The following is a 26,818-nucleotide window of genomic DNA, read 5'->3' on the forward strand; positions in this document are numbered from 1 at the left end:
CTGTAGACCACACTGTCTACCTAGAGAGTTATCTGTATTATTCGTATTCCGCCATAAGCAAACAGCTCACCCAGAGGCGGCACTCCTAGTAGCCGGGGACTTTAATGCAGGGAAACTTTAATCCGTCTTACCAAATTTCTATCAGCATGTTAAATGTGCAACCAGAGGCAAAAAAAACTCTGGACCACCTTTACTCAACACACACAGAGACGCATACAAAGCTCTCCCTCCATTTGGCAAAGCTGCCAATAATTCTATCCTCCTGATGCTTACAAACAAAAAATTAAAGCAGGAAGCACCAGTGACTCAATCAATAAAACAGTGGACAGACGAAGCAGATGCTAAGCTACAGGACTGTTTTGCTAGCACAGACTGGAATGTGTTCCGGGATTCCTCCGATGGCACTGAGGAGGACACCACATCAGTCATTGGCTTCATCAATAAGCGCATTGATTACGTCGTCCCCACAGTGACCGTACGTACATACCCCAACCAGAAGCCATGGATTACAAGCAACATCCACACTGAGCTAAAGGCTAGAGCTGCCGCATTCAAGGAGCGGGACTCTAACCTGGAAGCTTATAAGAAATTCCGCTATGCCCTCCGAACCATCAAACAGGCAAAGCATCAATACAGGACTAAGATCGTATCGTACTACACCGGCTCTGACGTTAGGTGGATGTGGCAGGGCTTGCAAACCATTACAGACTACAAAGGGAAGCATAGCCGAGAGCTGCCCAGTGACACAAGCCTACCAGATGAGCTAAACTACTTTTATGCTCGCATCGAGGCAAATAACAAACATGTATGAGAGCACCAGCTGTTCCGGATGACTGTGTGATCAAACTCTAAATAGGTCAACATTTTCAACCTCTTCCTGTCCGAGTCTGTAATACCAACATGTTTTAAGCAGACAACCATAATCCCTGTGCCCAAGAACACTAAGGTAACCTGCCTAAATGTCTACCGACCCGTAGCACTCACGTCTGTAGCCATGACCGGCTTTGAAAGGCTGGTCATGGCTCACATAAACACCATTATCCCAGAAACCCTAGACCCACTGCAATTTGCATACCGCCCCAACAGATCCACAGATGATGCAATCTCTATTGCACTCCACACTGCCCTTTCCCATCTGGACAAAAGAAACACCTGTGTGAGAATGATATTCATTGACAGCAGCTCATTGTTCCCTCTTTTACACTGCTACTCTGTTGTTATCATCTTATGCATAGTCACCTCAACGAACCGGTGCCCCCGCACATCGACTCTGTACCGGTACTCCCTTGTGTAGTCTCGTTATTGTTATTTTACTGCTACTCTTTAATTACTTCTTATTTTATTGTCTTATTCTTACACATACAGTGCCTTGCGAAAGTATTCGGCCCCCTTGAACTTTGCGACCTTTTGCCACATTTCAGGCTTCAAACATAAAGATATAAAACTGTATTTTTTTGTGAAGAATCAACAACAAGTGGGACACAATCATGAAGTGGAACGACATTTATTGGATATTTCAAACTTTTTTAACAAATCAAAAACTGAAAAATTGGGCGTGCAAAAATTATTCAGCCCCCTTAAGTTAATACTTTGTAGCGCCACCTTTTGCTGCGATTACAGCTGTAAGTCGCTTGGGGTATGTCTTTATCAGTTTTGCACATCGAGAGACTGACATTTTTTCCCATTCCTCCTTGCAAAACAGCTCGAGCTCAGTGAGGTTGGATGGAGAGCATTTGTGAACAGCAGTTTTCAGTTCTTTCCACAGATTCTCGATTGGATTCAAGTCTGGACTTTGACTTGGCCATTCTAACACCTGGATATGTTTATTTTTGAACCATTCCATTGTAGATTTTTCTTTATGTTTTGGATCATTGTCTTGATGGTATGTTCAGGGTGATGAGCTGTGTTGCTTTTACGCCAAACATAACGTTTTGCATTGTTGCCAAAAAGTTCAATTTTGGTTTCATCTGACCAGAGCACCTTCTTCCACATGTTTGGTGTGTCTCCCAGGTGGCTTGTGGCAAACATTAAACAACACTTTTTATGGATATCTTTAAGAAATGGCTTTCTTCTTGCCACTCTTCCATAAAGGCCAGATTTGTGCAATATACGACTGATTGTTGTCCTATGGACAGAGTCTCCCACCTCAGCTGTAGATCTCTGCAGTTCATCCAGAGTGATCATGGGCCTCTTGGCTGCATCTCTGATCAGTCTTCTCCTTGTATGAGCTGAAAGTTTAGAGGGACGGCCAGGTCTTGGTAGATTTGCAGTGGTCTGATACTCCTTCCATTTCAATATTATCGCTTGCACAGTGCTCCTTGGGATGTTTAAAGCTTGGGAAATGTTTTTGTATCCAAATCCGGCTTTAAACTTCTTCACAACAGTATCTCGGACCTGCCTGGTGTGTTCCTTGTTCTTCATGATGCTCTCTGCGCTTTTAACGGACCTCTGAGACATTCACAGTGCAGGTGCATTTATACGGAGACTTGATTACACACAGGTGGATTGTATTTATCATCATTAGTCATTTAGGTCAACATTGGATCATTCAGAGATCCTCACTGAACTTCTGGAGAGAGTTTGCTGCACTGAAAGTAAAGGGGCTGAATAATTTTGCACGCCCAATTTTTCAGTTTTTGATTTGTTAAAAAAGTTTGAAATATCCAATAAATGTCGTTCCACTTCATGATTGTGTCCCACTTGTTGTTGATTCTTCACAAAAAAATACAGTTTTATATCTTTATGTTTGAAGCCTGAAATGTGGCAAAAGGTCACAAAGTTCAAGGGGGCCGAATACTTTCGCAAGGCACTGTATATACACTGCTCAAAAAAATAAAGGGAACACTTAAACAACACAATGTAACTCCAAGTCAATCACACTTCTGTGAAATCAAACTGTCCACCTAGGAAGCAACACTGATTGACAATAAATTTCACATGCTGTTGTGCAAATGGAATAGACAACAGGTGGAAATTATAGGCAATTAGCAAGACACCCCCAATAAAGGAGTGGTTCTGCAGTTGGTGACCACAGACCGACCACTTCTCAGTTCCTATGCTTCCTGGCTGATGTTTGGGTCACTTTTGAATGCTGGCGGTGCCTTCACTCTAGTGGTAGCATGAGACGGAGTCTACAACCCACACAAGTGGCTCAGGTAGTGCAGCTCATCCAGGATGGCACATCAATGCGAGCTGTGGCAAGAAGGTTTGCTGTGTCTGTCAGCGTAGTGTCCAGAGCATGGAGGCGCTACCAGGAGACAGGCCAGCACATCAGGAGACGTGGAGGAGGCCATAGGAGGGCAACAACCCAGCAGCAGGACCGCTACCTCCGCCTTTGTGCAAGGAGGAGCAGGAGGAGCACTGCCAGAGCCCTGCAAAATGACCTCCAGCAGGCCACAAATGTACATGTGTCTGCTCAAACGGTCAGAAACAGACTCCATGAGGGTGGTATGAGAGCCTGACGTCCACAGGTGGGGGTTGGGCTTACAGCCCAACATTTGGCATTTGCCAGAGAACACCAAGATTGGCAAATTCGCCACTGGCGCCCTGTGCTCTTCACAGATGAAAGCAGGTTCAAATTTGGTTCAGCCTGTAGTGTGGTTTTCCACTTTAATTTTGAATGTGACTCCAAATCCAGACCTCCATGGGTTGATACATTTGATTTCCATTTATAACTTTTGTGTGATTTTGTTGTCTGCACATTCAACTATGTAAAGAAAAAAGTATTTAATAAGAATATTTAATTCATTCAGATCTAGGATGTGTTATTTTAGTGTTCCCTTTATGTTTTTGAGCAGTGTATATATTGGTTTATATATTGGTTGGTTAGGGCTTGTAAGTAAGCATTTCACTGTAATTGTATTCAGAGCATGTCACTAATAACATTTGATTTGACTAGAATACAGTATATTAACTCAGCAAAAAAAGAAACGTCCCTTTTTCAGGACCATGTCTTTCAAAGATAATTCATAAAAATCCAAATAACTTCACTGACAAGTTGTGGTTTTGTCTCACCAGGGGTGATGGTCGGATTCGTGTTTATCGTCGAAGAATGCCTGTACTCTGGTGCGGGATCGATTTGGAGGTGGAGGGTCCGTCATGGTCTGGGGCGGTGTATCAAAGCATCATCGGACTGAACTTGCTGTCATTGCAGGCAATCTCAATGCTGTGCATTACAGGGAAGACATCCTCCTCTCTCATGTTGCACCCTTCCTCCAGGCTCCTCCTGACATGACCCTACAGCATGACAATGCCACCAGCCATACTGATTGTTCTGTGCATGATTTGATGCAAGACAGGAATGTTAGGGTCCTGCCAACCCAGATCTCAATCCCGCCTGGGACCTGTTGGATCGGAGGGTGAGGGCTAGGGCTCTTCCCCCCAGAAATGTCCAGGAACTTGCAGGTGCCTTGGTGGAAGAGTGGGGTAACATCTCACAGCAAGAACTGGCAAATCTGGTGCAGTCCATGAAGAGATGCACTGCAGGGCTTAATGCAGCTGGTGGCCACACCAGATACTGACTGATACTTTTGACCCCCCTCCCTTTGTTCAGGGACACATTCTATTTCTGTTAGTCACATGTCTGTGGAACTTGTTCAGTTTATGTCTCAGTTGTTGAATCTTATGTTCATACAAATATTTACACGTGAAGTTTGCTAAAAATAAACAGTTGACAGTGAGAGGACATTTCTTTTTTTGCTGAGTTAACATGAAATGGGTACAACCATATGTAAACAAAGTGACCCGTGTCTATGTACATAGGGCAGCAGCCTCTAAGGTGGAGGGTTGAGTAACCGGGTGGAAGCCGGCCTGTGACAGTGACTGAGTTCAGGCCAGGGTACTGGGTGGAGGCTGGTTTGAGAGAAGCTGTTTTTCAGTCTCTTGGTCCCAGCTTTGATGCACCTGTATTGATCTCACCTTCTGGATGATAGAGGGAACAGACGGTGGCAGCTGAAGTCCTTGATCTTCTTGGCCTTCCTGTGACACCGGGTGCTGTTGGGCGGACTGCATCACCCTCTAGATAGCCCTGCGGATGCGGATGGTGCAGTTGCCGTACCTGGCAGTGATACAGCCCGACAGGACGCTGTTGCACCACCTCGGTCTGTGTGGGTGGACCATTTCAGATTGTCAGTGATGTGTATGCTGAGGAACTTGGAAGATTTTCACCTTCTCCACTGTGTTACATCTGCTATCCATGATCAGCTCCTTTGTTTACATTGAAGTTACTTTCCTGACACCACTCGGCCAAAGCCCTCACCTCCCTGTTGGATGGCTCATCGTTGGTAATCAGGCCTACCACTTGTCATCTGCCAACTTGATTGAGTTGGAGGCGTGCATGGCCACACAGGAAGTACGAGAGGGGGCTGAGCAGGCACCCCTGTGGTGCCCGTGTCGAGGATCAGTGTAGTGGGGGTGTTATTTCCTAACTTCACCACCTGGGGGCAGCCCATCAGGAAGTCCAGGACCCAGTTGCACAGGGCGTGGTGCAGACCCAGGGCTTAATAAAACTTGGAGGGTACCATGCCATTGAAGACTGAGCTGTAGAAGAAAATAAATATAGTCTCTTACATATGGATCCATCCAGAGGAATACCTTGGGATAGTATGCAAATTGCAGTGGGTCTAGTGTGAAGAGATCCTTAACTAGCCTAAAAGAACTTCATGGAGTGCTACAGTTACTTGAGGATATCAGTATTCTATCATAATGTAATTATCAGTTTCAAATAAATACAGTAAGCTGTACTAAAATGTTGGAAATGATTTGGAATAATGGGTGCATTCAGAAAAAGACAGACACAAAGTAGGGGGGGAAAGGGAAGGGATTTTATTTTTTGGGGTTTACTTTTTGATAAGACCAATTAAAGCAGTGCTTTGTTTTTGTTTTTTTAAAGTCAAATTCAATCAAGTCTGGACATGTGGCAAAATTTCATATTCATTGGTGACAGTAACCAAATGGGACAAATTAAAAGCCAATTTGTTAAGAAACACTTGAGTTTCAAATTTAGGACAAAGACTTATATATGTATGAATCATTAGCAGAAACCAACAGAACACATCTTTGTTCTTAAAGACAATGCATTTAAAACACACAGAACAAAACAAAGGCAGATGAAACCAGGTTGACAATAACATAGGGCCAAATTCAATTATCTTCTGGCAGAAGAACAGCAGATAACTGAAGGTGGTTTTTAGACAAACATTTTTGGTCAATGAATCACATCACAAAATATCAAATGTCGATCAACAACAGAATTTCGCAATGTTGGGTTAAAATGTAGGCACAATCAAGTCGAACAACTCAATTCAGGGCACGTTTTCCAGACAGATCATAAGTAGTCCTGAAAAAACAACATTCAAATGGAGACTATCCATTGAAATAGTTGTTTTAATCCAGGTTTGGGGTCAATCTGTCTGGGAAACCAGTCCCCAGCAGCTGTCTTCAGGCTGTAGCACACCTGGAAACCAAAATAATATAACAACTCATACATATCCAAGTCTCCTCAAAGGGTCAAATGTAAGCAAAGTTTCTTTTGCACAATGCATTTTTTTGCTATCCACTGTGCATAATAAAAATAAAAAACATGTGCAAGATTAGACATTACACAGTGAAGGGGTATTGACAAATGCTATAGGCAGATTCTTTTTTACAAAAATATTCTGTATTTGAAGTCAAGACATGTCCTTAGCATGACTTATACATTCAGTGTTATTACTAAAAAATACTTTATCAAGCAGGTTTAAAAACACACTGCTAAATGTACATATGCTGCAAGTATTTTTTACACATTTCATTATTTACATGGCTCTTTTTCTTTAACTTATATCAAGCTCGTGAGCTCCGTTTTGTCGTCTCTCAGATGGCCATTACAGTTCCCATTCTGCAAAGAAAATAAGACTGCCTCCCTTCAAATTAGAACCTAAAGGGAGATAGTCAATTAACCACCCACTGATAAAAAGGGCCTCTCAGCCTGTAACTTATAAAAACTATTTTGATTGCAGTGCAAGAAGAGTAGGGTGCAGAAAGCAGTGAGTATCTGGAGATTGCTGCTGGAGACTTTAAAATGTAAACAGATCCACACTGGCCTTGCGCCGAACGTCCTCTGTGCCACGCAAGTCTCTCAACGTTGCACTTCCTCGTAAGAAACTGCCACACAGCAAACAGGGCCATGGCACAGGAGATCGAGGTCGTGAAACTTACAGTTCCACGTTCCTGTTGAATCTGGCCCTCCTCTGCATTGTTTACTGTGTGGGGTTTCGGTAGGGAATGAGATAGTTTGAAAGTGGCTAATAGCAGTACTGATTGTGTTGGGAAAAAAAGTGACCCAGAGGACCAAATTCTCCGTGCCACGCAAGCCAACGTGGTTGATATGGCACTGGTAACCACGTCAGACATGCAAGGGAGAGATGGTGAAAACAGCAAAAGACATTCGTTTGGTTAAGACAAAACTGACTCATTGATTAATAACCACATCACAAATAGACAAAATAATTGTATGATAGAGCTGCAGGCCTTGGACCAGAACAACTGCCATAGTGCAGAGCGCACAGCGCAATAAAAAAGTACAGGAGTTGAACGTCCAAGGCCTGTGTGCCATGGCCTCTACACTTCAGTTTGAGGTTATACTTGTGACCTGTACTCACTACTACAGCGGATTCCCTCTTGAAAGAAAACTCTGGTTTCCCTGCAGAACAGTGGATTTTACATCCTCCCCCAAAACCAGAGGGAAAACAGTAAGTCAAACGAAAGAAAATGCTACTATTGTAGATTGTGCTTCAGGCAGCACCAGGTTGTCAGAGGTGAAATCCTTAATGATTAACAGAACGTGCCAAAGAATTACCGGTCCACAAAAATGGACTGTAAATGAGACTGCATTAACATGTTATTACTAACAGTATCCAACCTTACCGTTTGGGAAGAAAAGCCCACAGAATTGCTATAACGGCCAACAAAAAAACAACAAAACAGAGCACAAACACGAAGGATATCCAGTTCATCGTTAGTGACAGAAACAGACTCCAATGAGAGCATTCTCCCCCACCAACAAGGCTGCAGCGCTGTAATACCTGTGGTTCTCAAAAAAGAGAAAAGGGTGACAAACAGCTGCAGAGATGTCCCTACAACATGCCTACCACCCTTCGAACACCTCAACCTAAAATAGCCAAAAGTATATTACAGCGCTGGGGCGTTCAAGGCAGGCAGGAGCCTTCGTTCACACGTTGGCTTTGAAAGGTCGGGATATGGGAGTCCATCTCTAGGCATGCACCTTGAGGAGGCTCTTCAGCTGGAAGGCCATCATCTCCCTGCTGTCACGAGTACCCATGGGCACCCAGTGGCTGGGGGGCTTGGGCAGCACACTGGGGCAGGGTGGCTCGCTGAACTTGGCCCCTGCATAGCTCGGGCCGCCACACTGGGCGGCCAGAAGTGTGTTCAGGTGGGACACAGCGCCCTCCCAATTCTGATCGTAGGCGTTGGCAAAACGGACAGAGGTGTTTATCTTCTCAGCTGACGCGGCCAGCCGCGCCTCTGGGAACCAGGGGTAGGCTGCGCCCTTGCGGTGGCCATGTTGGTGAGGACCTCCCGCCGCCCCCGAGGATGCTACGGTTGTCACTCCATTCTGATCACGGACAACTCTCTGCTTGGCCCGGCCCAGCTGATGGTTCTTCTTGGGCAATGGGCGCTCTGGGTGGGACACTGGAATGTTGTACCTCTCTCCACCTCCCATACTGTACTTCCCAGACTATGTGTCACCTGAAGGAGGAATACATTTACATTAAGAAACAAATCTAAAAAAATACATTGAAGCAACTCATTTCTAACATTTACAATTTAGTTATCCAGAACTTACAAGCGGATTGCTCAAGGGCATAGAGGTGTTTCACCTATTAAACTCAGGCAACTCAGGGATTCAAACCAGCGGCATTCCAACGCTCTTAATGCTAAGCGAACGTTACCTGCAGCCCAACAATTAAACATGACAATTGTCCCCGGTTGACAACACCGCTTTACCAATATGGTTTTTAAAAAAAAATATGCGTAGTTTATATTTAAGACGGGCAAAATAGAATTATTAACAGAAGTGCTGGAACAAATGTGCATTACTGAAGTTATGTCAATGAGCTCAATTGGGCTACGTGTGAAAGATCAGCCCTTCCCCCACCCGACAGCAAAAAACACTGTAGCAGCCAATGCCTACCTCTTTGTTGTTAGAAAGTTGAATGTGCAGAGATACTTCCTTCTTAATTTCTCCTTTCCAATTGGGCTCCAGGTCCTCGAAGTAGTCTTCGGTCTACTTCTCGCTGCACTTTTAGGTCCAGCAAGATCTGGAGTTGTCATGTGCCAATGAGCGTCGTTTTCCCGTGAAGCCGAGTAGAACATCAATTCACTTCAGCGCACGAATATGCTCAAAGCCGATCTAAACGATACATTATTTTTTTTTAGAAATACTTCGAGTAAAATAGAACGACACTGCTCCAAGTAGGTAAACTGTTGATGTTACAAATTGAGAATGGGCCCAGTTCTCATGTGACAAACATGCATCTTCACAAAGCTAACTACGTTCTACAAACTGTCTGGTATAATTCATACACTGGTAGCAACATAATACATATTGGTTAACTGGAAAATAAAGCAGGTAGCCAACTAGCGTCCATGTTTAGCAGCCACGACGTAAACAACGAATAATGCTTTCACTGGCGTGGAAGATAACGTAACGTTAGCTTGGTGGAAAGAGCGACTGATGTTCACTTTAACTGAATACATTTTTTAAATACACCTAGATTAGCCATCATTTGTGCTTGTTAACATTACTAAAGTTTGATGATAACACTGAATACATCTTTGTAAGTAAAAGCCGTCTATCTAGGTCACTTCTCTGGCAACAAAACAAAGAACGCCACTCATAAGTCATATGGTGTCACAAAATTCTAGCTAACTTAACTTAGCCAATTTAGCTAAACACCGGCTCTTACCGACTTCCTCAGGCTTAGTTGGTAAAAGCCCTTTATCAGAGATTGTTGAATTGACGTCTGAACTCTCTGAATGTAGAAATGGCTATATCTAGAAATGTGTGTATATCTCTATTCCCTCTCGACTGTCTGATTTGCAACAAAATGGAAGCTGAGGTAGGTATATGTAGCTGCGCAAGCTGAGCTCTGACCAATCACAACAGCTCTGTGACCGAAGGACCAATCGGAGAGGCGATACACAGACGCATTCACGTCTGTTGCCAGACAGTTGACGCGAAAAGACAAACCTCCCAACCTAGGCTTCCTTTGTTATTGGAATTTCCATGAAGGAGTGGTAAAGCATCAAGAAAACCACAATTTAGATTCAAATCAAATAAAACTACTTGTATTTATCCATCAAACCTGACAGTCAATAGCAGATGCTTCGGAAAAAGTTAATACTGGTGTTCCAAATGAACAATTGACAAAATATGTCATGATATGTAGACCTACATTACTAAATCATTTGAGTAGCCTACACTAACCAGGTTTCCATACAACATTTGTATGCTAAACTGTTGGCTAGAGTGCACTTGCCACGACCAGAGTGGGCACATTCGCTATGTAATGTAAAACGTGTTGCGACAAAACCATCAGTAGAGTTGGAAATGCGATGGAACCCCGTTAAAATATGTTTTATTCGATACATGGGAATTAAACAGCAAAAGTAATTTGTGTCCACTACGTCATCACGCACAGCCTTTTATCAACAACAAGTCAATCTGATGGAAACAGGACTCGTGAGGAAATGCGCATATTGTTTATATGGAGGTTTTAGAATATTCCCATGAAATTATGTTGCCAATTGGACGGAAACCTAGTTTGTGAGAGAATCTGTCAGAGATCAATTCCTACTAAGATTATGATACGATTGGCTTCTCAATGGTTCAGTATTATGTAATCCAACTCAATATCAGCCATGACAATGTATATTCCTGAATATTACAGCATTTCTTAATATATTTATAGTGGTTTTGTATTTATATTTTATTACGATATAATAATAAAAAAAAGAAACAACATTTAACCGGATTTCCTGTAGTAGTGGGTGGGTGGTGATTCATGTGAAAGGAAGTGAGCAGCAGCAACAGGCTTTTGCAAGACTGGGCAAATTACTGTCATCAGTTACCTGCTAACAATGGGCCTACGTCGCAGTAATTTCTCAGATATTTGCTCAAGATGGTAAAAAAAAGTCCCCATAGCTTATTCCCTTTATATGTTTGTTGTTGTGTATTTAGGGTTCAGGATTATTGACCATAGATCATAAAGTGAAATACATTTTACTTGATTGTGTTAAACAATTTTGCACTCACAATTAAACCCCACCACTAACTGCATCACTATGGTGGCCCATATGTATATATCATTTTTTGTTTGTTTTGGGGCTCTATAGTCAGCCACTGTCAAGATGTAGGTCTGTTATTAACAGTATTTTCTCACTTAGTATCTGTGTGTTCCATGTTGTCTCTGTTGTTTGATAAGATACTCAAATGACATGCCCCTAAACCTGACCTAATTTTACCGTTGCAAATGTTACCTAACGTTAACTTGGCTGGGAACATAGAACAACAAGTCCTAACATGTTACACTAGAAACCACAAAGCTTGGATTTATAAACCGTTTCCTGCCATCATACCACTAGGTGTCAATGTGCTGCATCCTCTCTGATAATATACTATCCATTTGTACACAGTGTCTGGTTCGTTTGGGGTAATTGCATTTGCCATTGTCATGGAGCTCTCTCCCAGCCGACTGACAGTGGAGGTTTATTTCAGAACACGTAAGGAGATCTGATCATATTACACAATTATAGGAGGATATCTTCTGTTTTCAGAGACGAGAGCAGCACCTCAGACCAGACCTCAAACAACAAACCTTTATGAGGACAATAAATATGTCTCGCCTGTCTCTGATTTCAGCTTCCATGTTTTACATCAGAGCATGTTTCTAATCTGTGGTAATAGTACAGTGATGACAGTATACACTGTGAGTCTATGACTTATTATAGAACCTACTGTTCTAGATTTTGAAGACTGGGTTTACATGTTAAATATTTATAGCAGGTCCAAGTCTCCGGGATAAAACAATTGTATAACGGTTACAAGGGAAGAATTCCAACTGTGCTCGCCACTGTCTCATCTGTGTCTCTCACTGTAAAAAGAGTGTTGTTGCAACATTTTGCCTGTCTATCAACCCGTATACCTTGAGTGAGTACCCAGTGTGTACTACACACCCCTGTGACAAGTCCTTGCAAAGGTTGGGCCTCCTCAGGCCAGAAGCTATGTATGGAATTTAGGTCATTGGGAGGCTCTACTAGGTCACACAGGAGTATAGAGGTGGTACACGCAGGATGTCAAATAGCCCATGTTGTCAAACTCTCCTGACATGGGAACACAAGCAATCCCTCTCACCCTATTTTGGGCAAGAGGTTGGGTGTGTTTGTGTAGAATTAATAATGACTACAAATATATTGTTTTGTGATACATACAAAGAGCTGAAAGGAAAACCAACAGGCTGTTGCAATTGCGTTTTACATTAGGTAATCTGTTGTAAGCAAATAACTAACTGTAACACAATGACTTTGACTTTGTTCCATCATCTGAAAGGAGGGAATAGGACACGGTCAGACTACACTTTAAGTGAGGGGTCATATCAGTGCCTTTTTTTCTCTCTTTAAGAGAGGCGGTGGGAGAGTGGGAGGAAATTTGATCTTGAGACAGCACTCAGCATTATGGCCATAAAAATATGAAACCTGGCCTGAAGCTATTTCTCATTGAATGTATAAGGAGAGGATACTTTTTGTATTTGGTTCTGGGTTCGGAGATCGATGTTATTTAGCTTATTGTATAACATTTAAAATCATTCAATTAATAACCATAAAAGGTATAGTAGGTGCCAAATGCTGAGCTTGTGCACCTGTTGAGACAATGACAGAAATGAAAAAGTGGAGGAGCTTAGCTGCCTGCTTGTAATCAGATTTCCTCCCTCTGCCCAGCCAAATTGGTCAGGTCACCGACAGGGCAGTGAAGAGGAGGATAGTATACTGCCTTTAAATCAGACATAGTCGACTCTAGTGAGTGGGTCAATGCCGGACCAGACCATATTTTTCAGTCCAAATGTGTTCAATGTATTGTATAACGTGTGTGTTGTAAAGCGAAAATAGTAAAACATTCATTATTTCAAATTGCATATGGGCAAATTAGCTCTTAGAACCTGATTAGAATATATTAACACGTTATTAATTTAATATGTCCTAAATGACAGTTTCTTAGTTTTGATAGGCTAATAAAGTATTGTAATTTCCTCCCCTGTGGGATTTTTAAAATGGATTATTTCTAGGCAACAGTACGCAACAAACTTCTGCTTGCCTCAATCATGCCACTTCCCCTACAAACTTTTACCATTCTTGAGTTCCCCCAGTTGGTATAGTAGTTGTTACAGATTGTGAAGAAAAACTAACTGGTTGTTAGTGAGTGTCGCCCCCTCTTGCTTAAAAAAATATTACATCCTGGTTGTCTCATCGTGCATGACCATCATTTAGATGATGTGGTCATAGTAAAAAAAGAACATCTGTATTGAGTAATATGCAGGAAATACAACTTTTGCACAACGAGGGAATCTTGTCACAATCATGCCACAAGGGACGAGCATAAAGAACAGATCATATTCAATTAGGGGTTTCGAGCTCTCAGTTGTATAAAAAAAAAACCAATGGTACCATACTGAATAAAGGCTGCAGTACTTTAGAATCAGTGAAACGTCTATCATTATCAACCCCTGTGGAGTAAACACAATATTTCATTGCACTTAACAGGCCATTTCTGCATCACTTTTGGCTGGTTTATGGCTCGCCAGAGGTCACAGTTTCGGTCTTTTCTGTTCTTCAACCTTGTTTCCTCACACATCCTGAAACACAGCTCACTCTCACAGTGAGTGCTCTGTCTCCTCCCGAGGCACCATTTTAACTTTTAATGCGCAAATGGGATTGACAAAAAGGCAGAAAACATGAACGTGTTAGTACTTCAGGGACTGCATAAATGTCTAAATATATTGGAGAAATGGAAAGGTGAGGTTGGAGAGATGGGGGGGGGGGGTGGCCAACCTTTCCATTCATGAGTATTGTATGTTAGGAGGACATTATTTAAGACATTACAGAGTGATGGCCCGCCCTGAAATAAATCTCTTATGACCTTTAATCATGGCCTGTATGACTTCAGAACCTGTGGAATTTGTAAATGTAAACATGGATAGTAAAATGTAATGCTCAGCTCCTAAATGTTGAATCTAATTTCAGGTATGGCTTCCCTTTCTTTTTGACTTCATCCTTCCCCAAGCAGTTCTCATCGTAGACCAGTGTCTCACTCTCACTCACTCATTCACTGACTGTTTCTGGTGAGGGGAGATAGGTGGAACTCACTGGCTTAGGTCATCAGTTTGGTCCATCTTCCGCCTTACACCACAGCATCCACACCTGCCTTTATTCTTTTAGACTATGATGAGTCCATTCTCAACAATAAAGCGTTACCGACCCTTTAAAAAAATATATATATTTAGCCTAAAATGACATACCCAAATCCAACTGCCTGTAGCTCAGGACCTGAAGCAAGGATATGCATATTCTTGATACCATTTGAAAGGTAACACTTTGAAGTTTGTGGAAATGTGAAATTAATGTAGAGCTCCAGAGTTCCTCTGCGGAGATGGGAGAACCTTCCAGAAGGACAACCATCTCTCAGCACTCTGCCAACCAGGCCTTTATGGTAGAGCGGCCAGACGAAGACACTCCTCAGTAAAGCCCGCATGGAGTTTGCCAAAAAGCACCTAAAGACTCTCAGACCATGAGAAACAAAATTCTCTGGTCTGATGAAACCAAGATTGAACTATTTGGCCTGAATGCCAAGCGTCAAGTCTGGAGGAAACCTGGCACCATCCCTGCAGTGAAGCATGGTGGTGGCAGCATCATGCCGTGGGGATGTTTTTCAGCGTCAGGGACTGGGAGACTAGTCAGGATTGAGGAAAGATGAACGGAGAAAAGTACAGAGGGATCCTTGATGAAAACCTGCTCCAGAGTGCTTAGGACCTCAGACTGGGGGCGAAGATTCACCTTCTCCAAGCACACAGACAAGATAACACAAGAGTGGCTTCAGGACAAGTCTCTGAATGTCCTTGAGTGACCCAGTCAGAGCCCGGACTTGATCCCGATCAAACATCTCTGGAAAGACCTGAAAATAGCTGTGCAGCGACGCTCCCAATCCAATGAGTTTGAGATTATCTGCAGAGAAGAATGGGAGAAACTCCCCAAATACAGGTGTGCCAAGCTTTTAGGGTCATACCCAAGAAGATTTGAGGCTCTTATCGCTGCCAAAGGTGCTTCAACAAAGTAAAGTGCCTGAATACTTTTGTAAATGTGATATTTCACATTTTTATTTTTAATACATTTGCAAAAAATGTCTAAGAACCTGTTTTTGCTTTGTCTTTATGGAACATTGTGTGTAGATTGATGGGAAAAAAATGAATCAATTTTAGAATAAAGGCTGTAACATAACAAAATGTGGAAAGTCAAGGGATGATGCTGTCGGAATTAGTACCTCGTTGCATGTTTAAAGTGATTAAAGTGACTGTTTAGAATGTATATGTCTGTGTAAGTTTAGTTTCCTTGTTGCAGTGTCACAACTCAGTTGGCACAGTATGTTTCAACATTTGTGCTGACACTTATGCCAATGTCTCTGTGGACCAGTGGAGGCTGGTGGGAGGAGCTACAGGAGGACGGCTGGGATGGAATAAACAGAACGGAGTCAAACATGTGGTTTCCATATGTTTGATCTATTTGATACCGTTCCATTGATTCCATTCCAGCCATTAGAATGAGCCCAAAAAGCATGAACATGTCAGTACTTCAGGGACTGCAAACGGTCAGACATCAGTCTCTCTCGCTCTCTCTCACTCTCACTCAGTCACCGACTGGTTCTGGGGAGTGGAGTTAGATGGAACTCAGTGGCGCTGTAGCCGAGGTCACCAGTTTGGTCTGTCTTCCTCATACACCACAACAGAACTGACAGAAAAGCATCCACACAAGGTAAGCGCCTGCCTTTATTCTTGTATTATTTTATATTACGATACAGTCCACCCCACACAGGGCAAAAACACTACTTTGTGGTTTCTGAGCATCATAGAGCAAATCATTATTTGCACAATATGTTTGAAACCTGTTATGAGGGAAATGCTGAACGTGAGAGCATGATTGTTAGGTTCTGAAGCACAAAGCGTGCTCTTCCTTAGTATTTTGCATGTATATAGATGTTAGATGATGCTGTCTGATGTTCAGTCTGTGACCCAGATCAGTCTGTGACCCAGATCAGTCTGTGACCCAGATCAGTCTGTGACCCAGATCAGTCTGTGACCCAGATCAGTCTGTGACCCAGATCAGTCTGTGACCCAGATCAGTCTGTGACCCATGTGTTCTGTTTTTAATAGCATTTATGAATTGGTACCTCATTGCATGTTTTAAAGTGACTGTTTAAAACATCAGTCTGTGAAAGTCTTCTTGCCTTGTTGCAGTGTCACAACTCAGTTGACACACTATATTTCAACATGTGTTGAAATGTCTCTGTGGTCATACTGTAAATCTAAGATATTACCCACTCAGTAATAGGTATTGTGTACTTTGCATTAATTAAGATATGTATGAGTGGTCCAAGTATCTTCGAGGAACAGAAAAGTAGTCTACTGTGAACTGTCAATCAAAGCATATTTCAGGTCCACACAGAGAGAGGAAGTCTAAGGTGGTGTAATAAGCAGAGTGCATATATTCCGTCATCTCCCTCAAGCAGATTTAGAAATATTGTCACTAAAGTCAATAAGGGTCTCTGTAAAAAGTCATTTACTTCCTATTTCTCCAGCCCCCATATTACAAAATGTACTTTCATAAAGCAGATGTTTGTGACGGAAAAAATAGGAATGATGATCATTCAGAACCTCATAAAATGAAAACAAAATGTAAGCAAAAAGTGGGGCACTGGTGCAATGCCGTAAAAAAGTGATATATTTGCGTGGTTATGAACGTCCTATTTCTATAGACACAGCAGGGCCGTAACTAGAGTTCGAGTTTTAGCGAGGTTCTTTTTGAAAGTTGAAGCTCATTGACTGCATTTCTGTACAATTTTTAAAAAACTTTTAAAAAGGCTATTTGGAGAACAGAAGAAAAAAAAACGAACAAAAATTAACCCAGCCATTATCACCTGTTGTAGGTTCATTTACCTAAGTCGATATACAAAAAACACCAATCCAACATTTACTGAGAGCTAACTCTGCAAATAGCACTGCTGGGTGATTTAATGAGTCATAGTCAATCGATCAATAACATAATCATATTCTTAGCAAAAGGTGATCATTTTGAATGTACAATCTGTAGAAACTATGAGAATAGAAAGGTTCAAAACCTTTTGTGAAACATCACAGCACAGAGTAAAAATATATGGCAGCTAGAAATCAACTGGATGGTCTTCAAAGACAGATGGGAGGGTTAGAGGGTTGCTGAAAGCTGGGACGAAAAAAACCAAAAAGATAATTAATGTAAAATATACTGTCTGAAATGTATGTAGTCTGTATTAACTGGAAGTGGAAGCATAAGTATTGTTGTCCATTAGTTTACTCCAAGTAGGGAAGGGGTAGGGTTAGGGGGAAACATTAATAAAGGAAAATATAAAGCATATATTTAAAATAATATATACAGTTGAAGTCGGAAGTTCACATACAATTAAGGTGGAGTCATTAAAACTCGTTTTTCAACCACTCCACAAATTTCTTGTTAACAAACTATAGTTTTGGCAAGTCGGTTAGGTCATCTACTTTGTGCATGACACAAGTCATTTTCCAACTATTTTCCCAGACAGATTATTATATTTATAATTCACTGCATCACAATTCCAGTGGGTCAGAAGTTTACATACACTAAGTAGACTGTGCCTTTAAACAGCTTGGAAAATTCCAGAAAATTATGTCATGGCTTGAGAAGCTTCTGATAGGCTAATTGACATCATTTGAGTCAATTGGAGGTGTACCTGTGGATGTATTTTTCTGGAGCTCTGTCTAAGTGACCATTGGGTTCTTCTTTCCAGATTGTTCAGTTTGGCCGGCCGGCCGGCCAGCCAGCTCTAGGAAGAGTCTTGGTGGCCTCCATTATGTAAGAATAATGGAGGCCACTGTGTTCTTGGGGACCTTCAATGCTGCAGAAATGTTTTGGTACAATTCCTCACATCTGTGCCGACACAATCCTGTCTCTGAGCTCTACGGACAATTATTTCAATCTCATAGCTTGGTTTTTGCCCTGACATGCATTGTCAACTGTGGGACCTTATATAGACAGGTGTGTGCCTTTCCAAAACATATCCAATCAATGGAATTTACCACAGGTGGACTCAAATCAAGTTGTAGAAACATCTCAAGATCTCAAGGATGATCATTGGAAACAGGATGCACCTGAGCTCAATTTAGAGTCTCATAGCAAAGGGTCTGAATACTTATATAAATAAGGTATCTGTTTTTAATTTTTATACATTTGCTAAAACTGTTTTTGTTTTGTTGTTATGGGGTATTGTGTGTAGATTGAGGAGGGAAAAAAATAATTTAAATACATTCCAGCCTTATTCTAAAAATGTAACAAAATGTGGAAAAAGTGAAGGGGTCTGAATACTTTCCGAATGCACTGTATATAGGGGATTTGAAATTATTCAGACAGTTATATTGATAGAAGTCACAATCTATCTGCAATATTAAAGCTGATCTACCTGGCTAAAATAAAAAAAACAATACAAGAATAACACAGCATATTAGCTATGCAATTGTCATGTTATACCCCTAAAATAGGGAGAAATATGAGAAATGATTCACACTGACACATAGCATCAGTTACGAAACCAAAAAGTTTTACATATTTAAAACGGTATTGTTTGCATTTGGCCTGAATGCCAAGCGTCATGTATGGAGGAAACCTGGCCCATATCCCTATGGTGAAGCATGGTGACAGCATCATGCTATGGGGATGTTTTTCAGCGGCAGGGAATGGGAGATTAGTCAGGATTGAGGGAAAGATGAACGGAGCAAAGTACAGAGAGATCCTTGATGAAAACCCCAGTCTGAGGTTCTGAGCGCTCTGGAGCAGGTTAAGGTTCACCTTCCCACAAGTACCACAACCCAAATCACACAGCCAAGACAATGCAGGACTGGCTTCGGGACAAGTGGCCCAGCAGAGCCCGGACTTGAACCTGATCGAACATCTATGGAGAGACCTGAAAGAGCTGTACAGCGACGCTCCCCATCCAACCTGACAGAGCTTGAGAGGATCTGCAGAGAAGAATGGGAGAAACTCCACAAATACAGATGTTCCAAGCTAGTAGCTTCATACCCAAGACTTGAGGCTGTAATCGCTGCCAAAGGTGCTTAAACAAAGTACTGAGTAAAGGGTCTGAATACTTATGTAAATGTGATATTTCAGTTTGTTATTTGTAATACATTTGCAAAAACCTCTTAACCTGTTTTTGCTTTATCATTATGGGGTATTGTGTGTAGATTGATGAAGGAAAACAACAACAATTTAATCAATTTTAGAATAAGTCTGTAACGTAACAAAATATGGTTAAAGTCAGGGGGCCTGAATACTTTCCAAATTAACTGTATAGTTTGTCTGGAAGTGCGTATTTACCAGTTGTGCACTTATTCTCCAAGAGTCAGTTTTTGTTTGACACGGCAGGTGTAGCGGGATGGTCAAGTTGACAAAATTGCCTTTCAGCCAGCATCTCACAAATAGTGTTTTCGTCTTCGTGTGGCTATCTGGCAGAATAGATGCTGTGTTTCATATTTCCGTCTTTTCGCAGGTCAGAGTGCAGATTAGACACTTAAAAGACACCACCATCTAACCCTGCACCTTTACACTATCCCCAAAACCCACCACCCCATCCTACAGCTTTCTCCCTAAACGATCGTACACCGGGACATTGGCCTGGGAGGATGGAACCCCTTCTCTGAAAACCTCATGTAGATCTTCTGCTCTAAAATCTGCTGCTGCAACTACTCGATCGATCTACATCAGCGCAGCGCAGTTGATCACCATGGCTATAAAACGCAAGAAATCCAACCTTACTCATCCTCTCTGGATCCCTCTCTTCAGGCCTACTCACTGGCGGGCTCCCAGTCGAGTCACTCACCCTCCTCTACTCTTTTCACTGCCACAACATAGGACACTTTCTGCCCCACTGTAACTCTGGCCATCTCAACCCGTCGCTCTTACACAGGGCACTTTGGATCACCTGCTGCGTGGGCACCCCCACAGTTGTCACACGGTGCCTTCTTTATCCCAACTGTACACTTCCTCTGACTATGTCCTCCTAAACATTTCTCACATCGTGGGAACTCCCTTCTTCAACATGTCCGAATTCTTGGCACCTAAATCACTGTAGCGGGTTTGTAACATAGGCCCTCACGGAATAGCAACTATAACTTAACCTCTGTGTCAAAGCTCAACAAGACAGACAAGGTATTCTCAGTCTCGCCATTTCAACCGGGTCTACGTCGCACCAAATGACAGGTGTCGCAAACACCAGGAATATTATTTTTCATTTGATCCACCTCTACAATCAACGTTACCCCACTGATCACTCCTTTTAGAGGCGCCCTGCTCCAAAGAGCAAAGCACTACACAGGTTGCACCCTCTTCCTCTGGGCTGAGGATGCACAAAAAAAAGAAAGACATTCCACTTCTGACAACTTTCACAGATCTAACTGTTCCCAGTTTGTCCTTTACCCAGCTTGGCAGAACAGCCAAAAAGCAGGAATCCACTTTTTCCAAAAATCTCACTCCTAACCGGATCAAAATCATCTCCGGCAGGATTCACAGAGCAAACGCTGGAAGTCTCTACCACACCTGTCGCCGCAGGTAGGCCCACTTCCTCCTGGTCTGGCTCAACTTCAGAGCGCAGACTGACTTCATTTCGAGATCCTAAAGGTTCTCAAGGGAGCATGTAGGTTTGTATTCAGGAGACAAAGTGTGTACACAGGAAACAAATGATATATTCTGCACTTCTGCATTGAGGAGTAGAGGGGTGTGCAGTGAGTTTGCACAATGTCAGTAGAATCTCTAGACTAGTTGCCTATTGAGCCGACTGCGAGCTGGGGTAGTTTGTTTCACTTCAGGGAGGCAAATCCAGGGTGACGCAGGCAAACATTATTCCACTTGTTCCCATAAACGCAAGCGCGATTAGAACTCAGTCAGATCAAGAATATAAGCATTCTGAGCTTTGATTAACGCTGCAATATTTCCACTTTGACCCGTAAAATCACTAGGAAATCAGCTCAAAGTTATTTTCATTTTGGAAATATGTTCCTAAGTATTCCCACGCATATATAGAGAGACATACACCTTCCTAATATTGAGTTGCACCCACTTCTGCCCTCAGAACAGCCTCAATTCGTCGGGGCAAGGACTCTACAAGGTACCAAAAGTGTTCCACAGGGATGCTGGCCAAATGTGTCCCACAGTTGTGTCAAGTTGGCTGGATGTCCTTTGGGGGAACATTCTTGATACACACGGGAAACTGTTGAGCTCGAAAAACCCTGGAGCGTTGCAGTTCTTGACACACTCAAACCGGTGCGCCTGGCACCTTACCACCATACTCAGTTCAAAGGCACTTAGACATTTTCTCTTACCCACTCACACTCTGAATGGCACTCGGTCTAAGTCATGGAACGAGCAGGGGTTCCTAATGTTTTGTACACTCAGTGTATGCGATCATATCCCAATGTAATCAAGGTTTGAAATTATTTTATTTTTGTCAAATACTGTATCTATTTGGGCTACTTGAGGTCAATTTGCAGAGTACAAATGAATTATAATTGTGTTTCGGGACCCCCAACCATCCGCTCATGAAGAAATTCAGCCCATGGCTTAATGTAATTGGGGACCCTTGCTATAATGCATAGAGAGGATGAGGATATGCTTTCCAAGCTCAGTCTGACTGTACTAGACCTTAATGACCATGGCCTGGTGAGGCCCAACTCAACACTGTCTTTCTAACCTAATGGACTTCCATCAACAGCTGGAAATGATGACCAGAAGCCATCTGCACGGCTCTTTCCACCAAGCCCACTCATGCGGTTTACTATGAATCACATCGTTGTCTCCATTAATGACAAAAATATATGCATTTGTTTTTTCTCAGGAAGTCACCACCCAATTCATTCACTTCAAGTGAGAGCCTCAAGGTCTGTTTATGTCTTCTGATAATGCGTTTGTTTTTACCGTGCCTCTTGAGGTGGGCTAGAAGGGATGGATTTTTCTCTGCTGTAAATAGACAGAGTATTGTTTTGAGGTGATCAAACAGATCCCCGTGTTTAAATGGTTATGCTTCCACAGAATGTCTGAAGCTTGTTTTTGGTGGATTTCAATTTCTTCTAATAGGAATATATTTGAACACACGGACCTGTTTCATCACCTCAAAACAATACTCTGTCAATTTACAGCAGAGAAAAAAAAATATCAATGATAATAAATTAAAAAATAGGACAATAATTGGTTTTGAATAAACACATTCACAAGCCATTTATTAGCACATTTTCACCATAAAGAGACCCTGAAATGATTCAGGAAGGAGGCAATTAGGCAGCAACTCCTTCTCACAACGCATTGGAGGAAAGGGTCAGAGGTTCCTCCCCTTGGACCGTCTCCTCCGATGCGTTTTGAGAAGGAAGCGAGGAACGGGAATGCGAAAACGAAGTACAATTTAAGATGCACCATTCAGGAAGTTCTGTTTAAGTAATCAGATAATGTCTCCATCAAGTGGTCATATGTGGTACTGTCTGATGACTTGTGACCCATCTGAATTTCTATGGGTAAATACAGTATGAGAACAATGTTCATACATTTCCCCTCTGCACCTCTAAGTAGATCTCAAAGCTAACCCCTGACCTATAAGAGATGGATGGATGGGACAAGCCTGTAGGGGCCATGATGTCCGAAGACAATGGCAGCACCCCCACATCACCTCTGGGTATGTATATTAGAATATTGTCATCATATTTTAAATTGGATAACTTATAATACAATAACTGCGGCTCCTTAAATATTATTTGATATTAAAAATAAATATGACATATTATGATGATGATGGTTGGTAATGTGAGTTCACATTGGCTTATGTTTTATGGCAGCCAATCACTGATGTCTGAATTGTATTCCTGTGTCAACAGTCAACCAGTCTTGTGCGGACCGGAAGTGCTATATGGTTCTGCATGAGGCGGAGAAGACAGCCATCAGCTCCATCTGTTTCCTGGCCGGACCCTTCACTTTCCTGGAGAATGCGTTGGTCCTGGGTGTGATCGCCACCACCGCCACCCTGCGCCAGCGTCCCTCCTACCTTTTCATTGGCAGCCTGGCCCTGGCCGACGTCTTTGCCAGCTGCTTCTTCACCACCAGCTTCCTGGACTTCCACCTGTTCCACCGCCTTGACGGCCCCAACGCCTACCTCTTCAAGCTGGGCGGGGTGACGATGGCTTTCACCGGCTCGGTGGGTAGTCTTCTGTTGACTGCTCTGGACCGCTATCTCTGTATACATCAGGCGTCGAGTTATAAAGTGGTGTTGACGCGCCGCAGGGCCCTGTTGGCTCTCCTTGCCCTGTGGAGCGCCACCATCCTCATCTCCTTCCTCCCTCTGATGGGCTGGAGGTGCCCCACAGGGCTCAGCCCGCCCTGCTCGCGCCTCTTCCCATACATCGACCACCGCTACCTGGCCTGCTGGGTCAGCATCATCCTGGTGCTGCTGTCACTCATCCTGGGCGCCTACGCCCTGATCTTGTGGAGGGCCAATCGGCATGAGGCATCCATGACAGGCCACCAGGGGGTGCCTACCCGTGGTCAGGCCCGCATGCGGCTGGACATTCGGTTGGCACGTACCCTGGGCCTGATTCTGCTCATCATGGTGGGCTGTTGGCTGCCGACCCTCTCCTTCATGCTGGCAGACGTCTCGGTGCAGCTCATGCGCATCCAGCAGAGGGCCTTTGCTTTCTGCAGCACCATGTGCCTGGTCAACTCAGCCGTCAACCCACTGCTGTATGCCCTGCGCTGCCGGGAGCTGAGGTTGGCACTGATGCGGCTATTGGGGGGCCTGAGTGACAGGCTGGGGTGCTGCCAGAAGCACGTAGGGGGAGACACGTCCACTACCCTTCCCTTAGGCGAGAGCAACAGCTGTAGCGCTCACTCTGAGAGTGAGGCGCCCAGACTCGTTAGCTGCCGACCGAACACAGTCTCAGAAATGGTTGGCAAGCAGCAGCTGGACATGACTGGAATATGAGAAGGGTTGAGAGGCTTACCATATATCAGGGTTATAGCAGTGTTGTGAACTTGTGTTTCTTCTGTTGTGTTCATAGCGATAAGGAGGTAATGTCTCTAAAATGAACTGTGATAACAGGGACTAAAACAAAGATAACGACCATGTTACCATAAATTGTGCTGACCCACCTACAAGCCAAGTCAATCAGAGATAATATTATTTTATTATTTGTCCAAGGTACATGATAGATTTATTATTATTATTATTTTTTTTACAATGTGAAATATCCCAAATGAACACCTTTGGGAAAACAACAGCATTGTTGGTGTTGGCAGTGTAAATGTAGATAGCTATGTGTATCCATTGCTTGTTTTCGCTTGAGTGTCTGTCCTTTAGCGTCCAGAAGAGGATCCTGACGGGTTCCCATCTGCACATAAATACCTGTCCTGAATAGAGGCCCTGTGGGTTGTAAACAATGTCCTCCACATTGTGACTGCAAGCAGTGTTGAGATCAGAGGTGTAGGAAAGGCGGAGCCTGGGTGGGTCCAATCAGAAAAAAAGAAGTCCACTCAGATTTTGTATTATTTATATTTAAAAATGTATGCTTTTTTTATGCTCTTTACTTCTCAGTGTTCCAAATGGAACATAGTGTTTGCATATTTAGGTAAAAAGACAATCAGAATTCATAGCAAGCAGTACACTGGGTTAGTCAGATTTGATTAAATATAACGGAACAGATGACATGGAATGACATTACATGCCAAAAAGAACTGAAAGCCACACCCCCAATGAGCAACGAATATGACTGCATTGAGGCATATGTCACTGTGCTTCTATGGCTACATGCACCATGCCACTACCTATTTCATTTGTTCATTTAGCAAACAAGACAGCTCATAATCCAGTGCCTTTATCAGTCAACACACCTATATGTTAGCTTTAAAAATCCTACATTTTCTCTCAGCTTCATGGCAAAATGTGTAGAATAGCATGAGATGAGCTAAAAAAAACTGCATATGTTCCTCTCTATCCTATGGCAAAATGTGTAGAATTGCAGGACATTTTCTTTAAAACAGCAAAATGCCAAAATGTGTAGAATAGCATGAGATTAGCTATAAACTGCACATTTGTCTCTGTTCCATGGCAAAATGTATAAAATAAAATTGGGGGCCCAGACAAATTTCTGCAGGCCCACCCAACAACAAATTTCTGGCTAAGCCACTGGTCGAGATAAGTGGGGCACAGGTCAGAAAGATAGAGTCACACAACACAGAGACTAGAACACTTTTTTCTATAGAACACTACAAATGGCAACAGTTCACAAGTCATTTCAGTAGATCGATCACAAAACAATCAAACACAAAGGTAGATGTTTTGTCTTGTAGATAGTCTAAGTAAAATAAAATCAAAATAACATTTGAACGGTTTTTGCTTACTTACGGGTCCTTTTCCAACAATGCAGTTTCTTTTTTAATTTGTATTTATTTTATTGATACGAGAAATAAATACGCAGTGAATAACAATAACGAGTTACAATGAGTCAATGTGCATGGGTACTAGTCTAAGCTCTAAGAGATTTAAAGTAATGCCTGGGTATACATATACATTGCTCAAAAACATAAGGGAACACTTAAACAACACAATGCAACTCCAGGTCAATCACACTTCTGTAAAATCAAACTGTCCACTTAGGAAGCAACACTGATTGACAATAAATGTCACATGCTGTTGTGCAAATGGAATAGACAACAGGTGGAAATTATATGCAATTAGCAAGACACCCCCAATAAAGGAGTGGTTCTGCAGGTGGTGACCATAGACCACTTCTCAGTTCCTATGCTTCCTGGCTGATGTTTTGGTCACTTTTGAATGCTGGCAGTGCTTTCACTCTAGTGGTAGCATGAGATGGAGTCTACAACCCAAACAAATGGCTTAGGTAGTGCAGCTCATCCAGGATGGAACATCAATGCGAGCTGTGGCAAGAAGGTTTGCTGTGTCTGTCAGTGTAGTGTCCAGAGCATGGAGGCGCTACCAGGAGACAGGCCAGTACATCAGGAGACGTGGAGGAGGCCGTACGAGGGCAACAACTCAGCAGCAGGACCACTACCTCCGCCTTTGTGCAAGGAGGAGCAGGAGGAGCACTGCCAGAGCCCTGTAAAATGACCTCCAGCAGGCCACAAATGTGCATGTGTCTGCTCAAACGGTCAGAAACAGACTCCATGAGGGTGGTATGAGGGCCCGACGTCCACAGGTGGGGGTTGTGCTTACAGCCCAACACCGTGCAGGACGTTTGGCATTTGCCAGAGAACACCAAGATTGGCAAATTCGCCACTGGCGCCCTATGCTCTTCACAGATGAAAGCAGGTTTACACTGAGCACCTGACAGACGTGACAGAGTCTGGAGACGCCGTAGAGAATGTTCTGCTGCCTGCAACATCCTCCAGCATGACCGGTTTGGCGGTGGGTCAGTCATGGTGTGTGGTGGCATTTCTTTGG

The 26,818-nt window shown here is 42.9% G+C and overlaps 2 protein-coding genes across 4 annotated transcripts; one reads left to right on the forward strand and one right to left on the reverse strand.

Annotated features, from left to right (window-relative positions):
* Positions 1-5,800: 5,800 nt before the first annotated feature.
* On the reverse strand, positions 5,801-10,123 carry LOC112245030 (proline-rich nuclear receptor coactivator 2). Its single transcript, XM_024412967.2, has 3 exons — positions 9,969-10,123; positions 9,194-9,412; positions 5,801-8,748 (listed from the first exon to the last, which is right to left on the reverse strand). Exon 3 carries the CDS (start codon positions 8,720-8,722, stop codon positions 8,252-8,254), a length of 471 nt encoding a protein of 156 aa, XP_024268735.1. The 5' UTR covers positions 8,723-8,748; positions 9,194-9,412; positions 9,969-10,123; the 3' UTR covers positions 5,801-8,251.
* A 5,693-nt stretch (positions 10,124-15,816) lies between these two features.
* On the forward strand, positions 15,817-25,060 carry cnr2 (cannabinoid receptor 2). 3 transcript variants are annotated; one of them, XM_024412975.2, is made up of 4 exons: positions 15,817-16,080; positions 22,217-22,259; positions 22,942-23,044; positions 23,244-25,060. In XM_024412975.2, exons 3-4 carry the CDS (start codon positions 22,972-22,974, stop codon positions 24,341-24,343), a joined length of 1,173 nt encoding a protein of 390 aa, XP_024268743.1. In that variant the 5' UTR covers positions 15,817-16,080; positions 22,217-22,259; positions 22,942-22,971; the 3' UTR covers positions 24,344-25,060. The 3 variants fall into 3 exon arrangements, with proteins under 3 accessions (XP_024268743.1, XP_024268746.1, XP_024268744.1); XM_024412978.2 differs by lacking the exon at positions 22,217-22,259 and having other exon boundaries at positions 22,939-23,044; XM_024412976.2 differs by lacking the exon at positions 22,217-22,259.
* Positions 25,061-26,818: the final 1,758 nt, after the last annotated feature.

This window comes from Oncorhynchus tshawytscha, linkage group LG03, assembly GCF_018296145.1.
Source record: "Oncorhynchus tshawytscha isolate Ot180627B linkage group LG03, Otsh_v2.0, whole genome shotgun sequence".
NCBI lineage: Eukaryota > Metazoa > Chordata > Actinopteri > Salmoniformes > Salmonidae > Oncorhynchus > Oncorhynchus tshawytscha.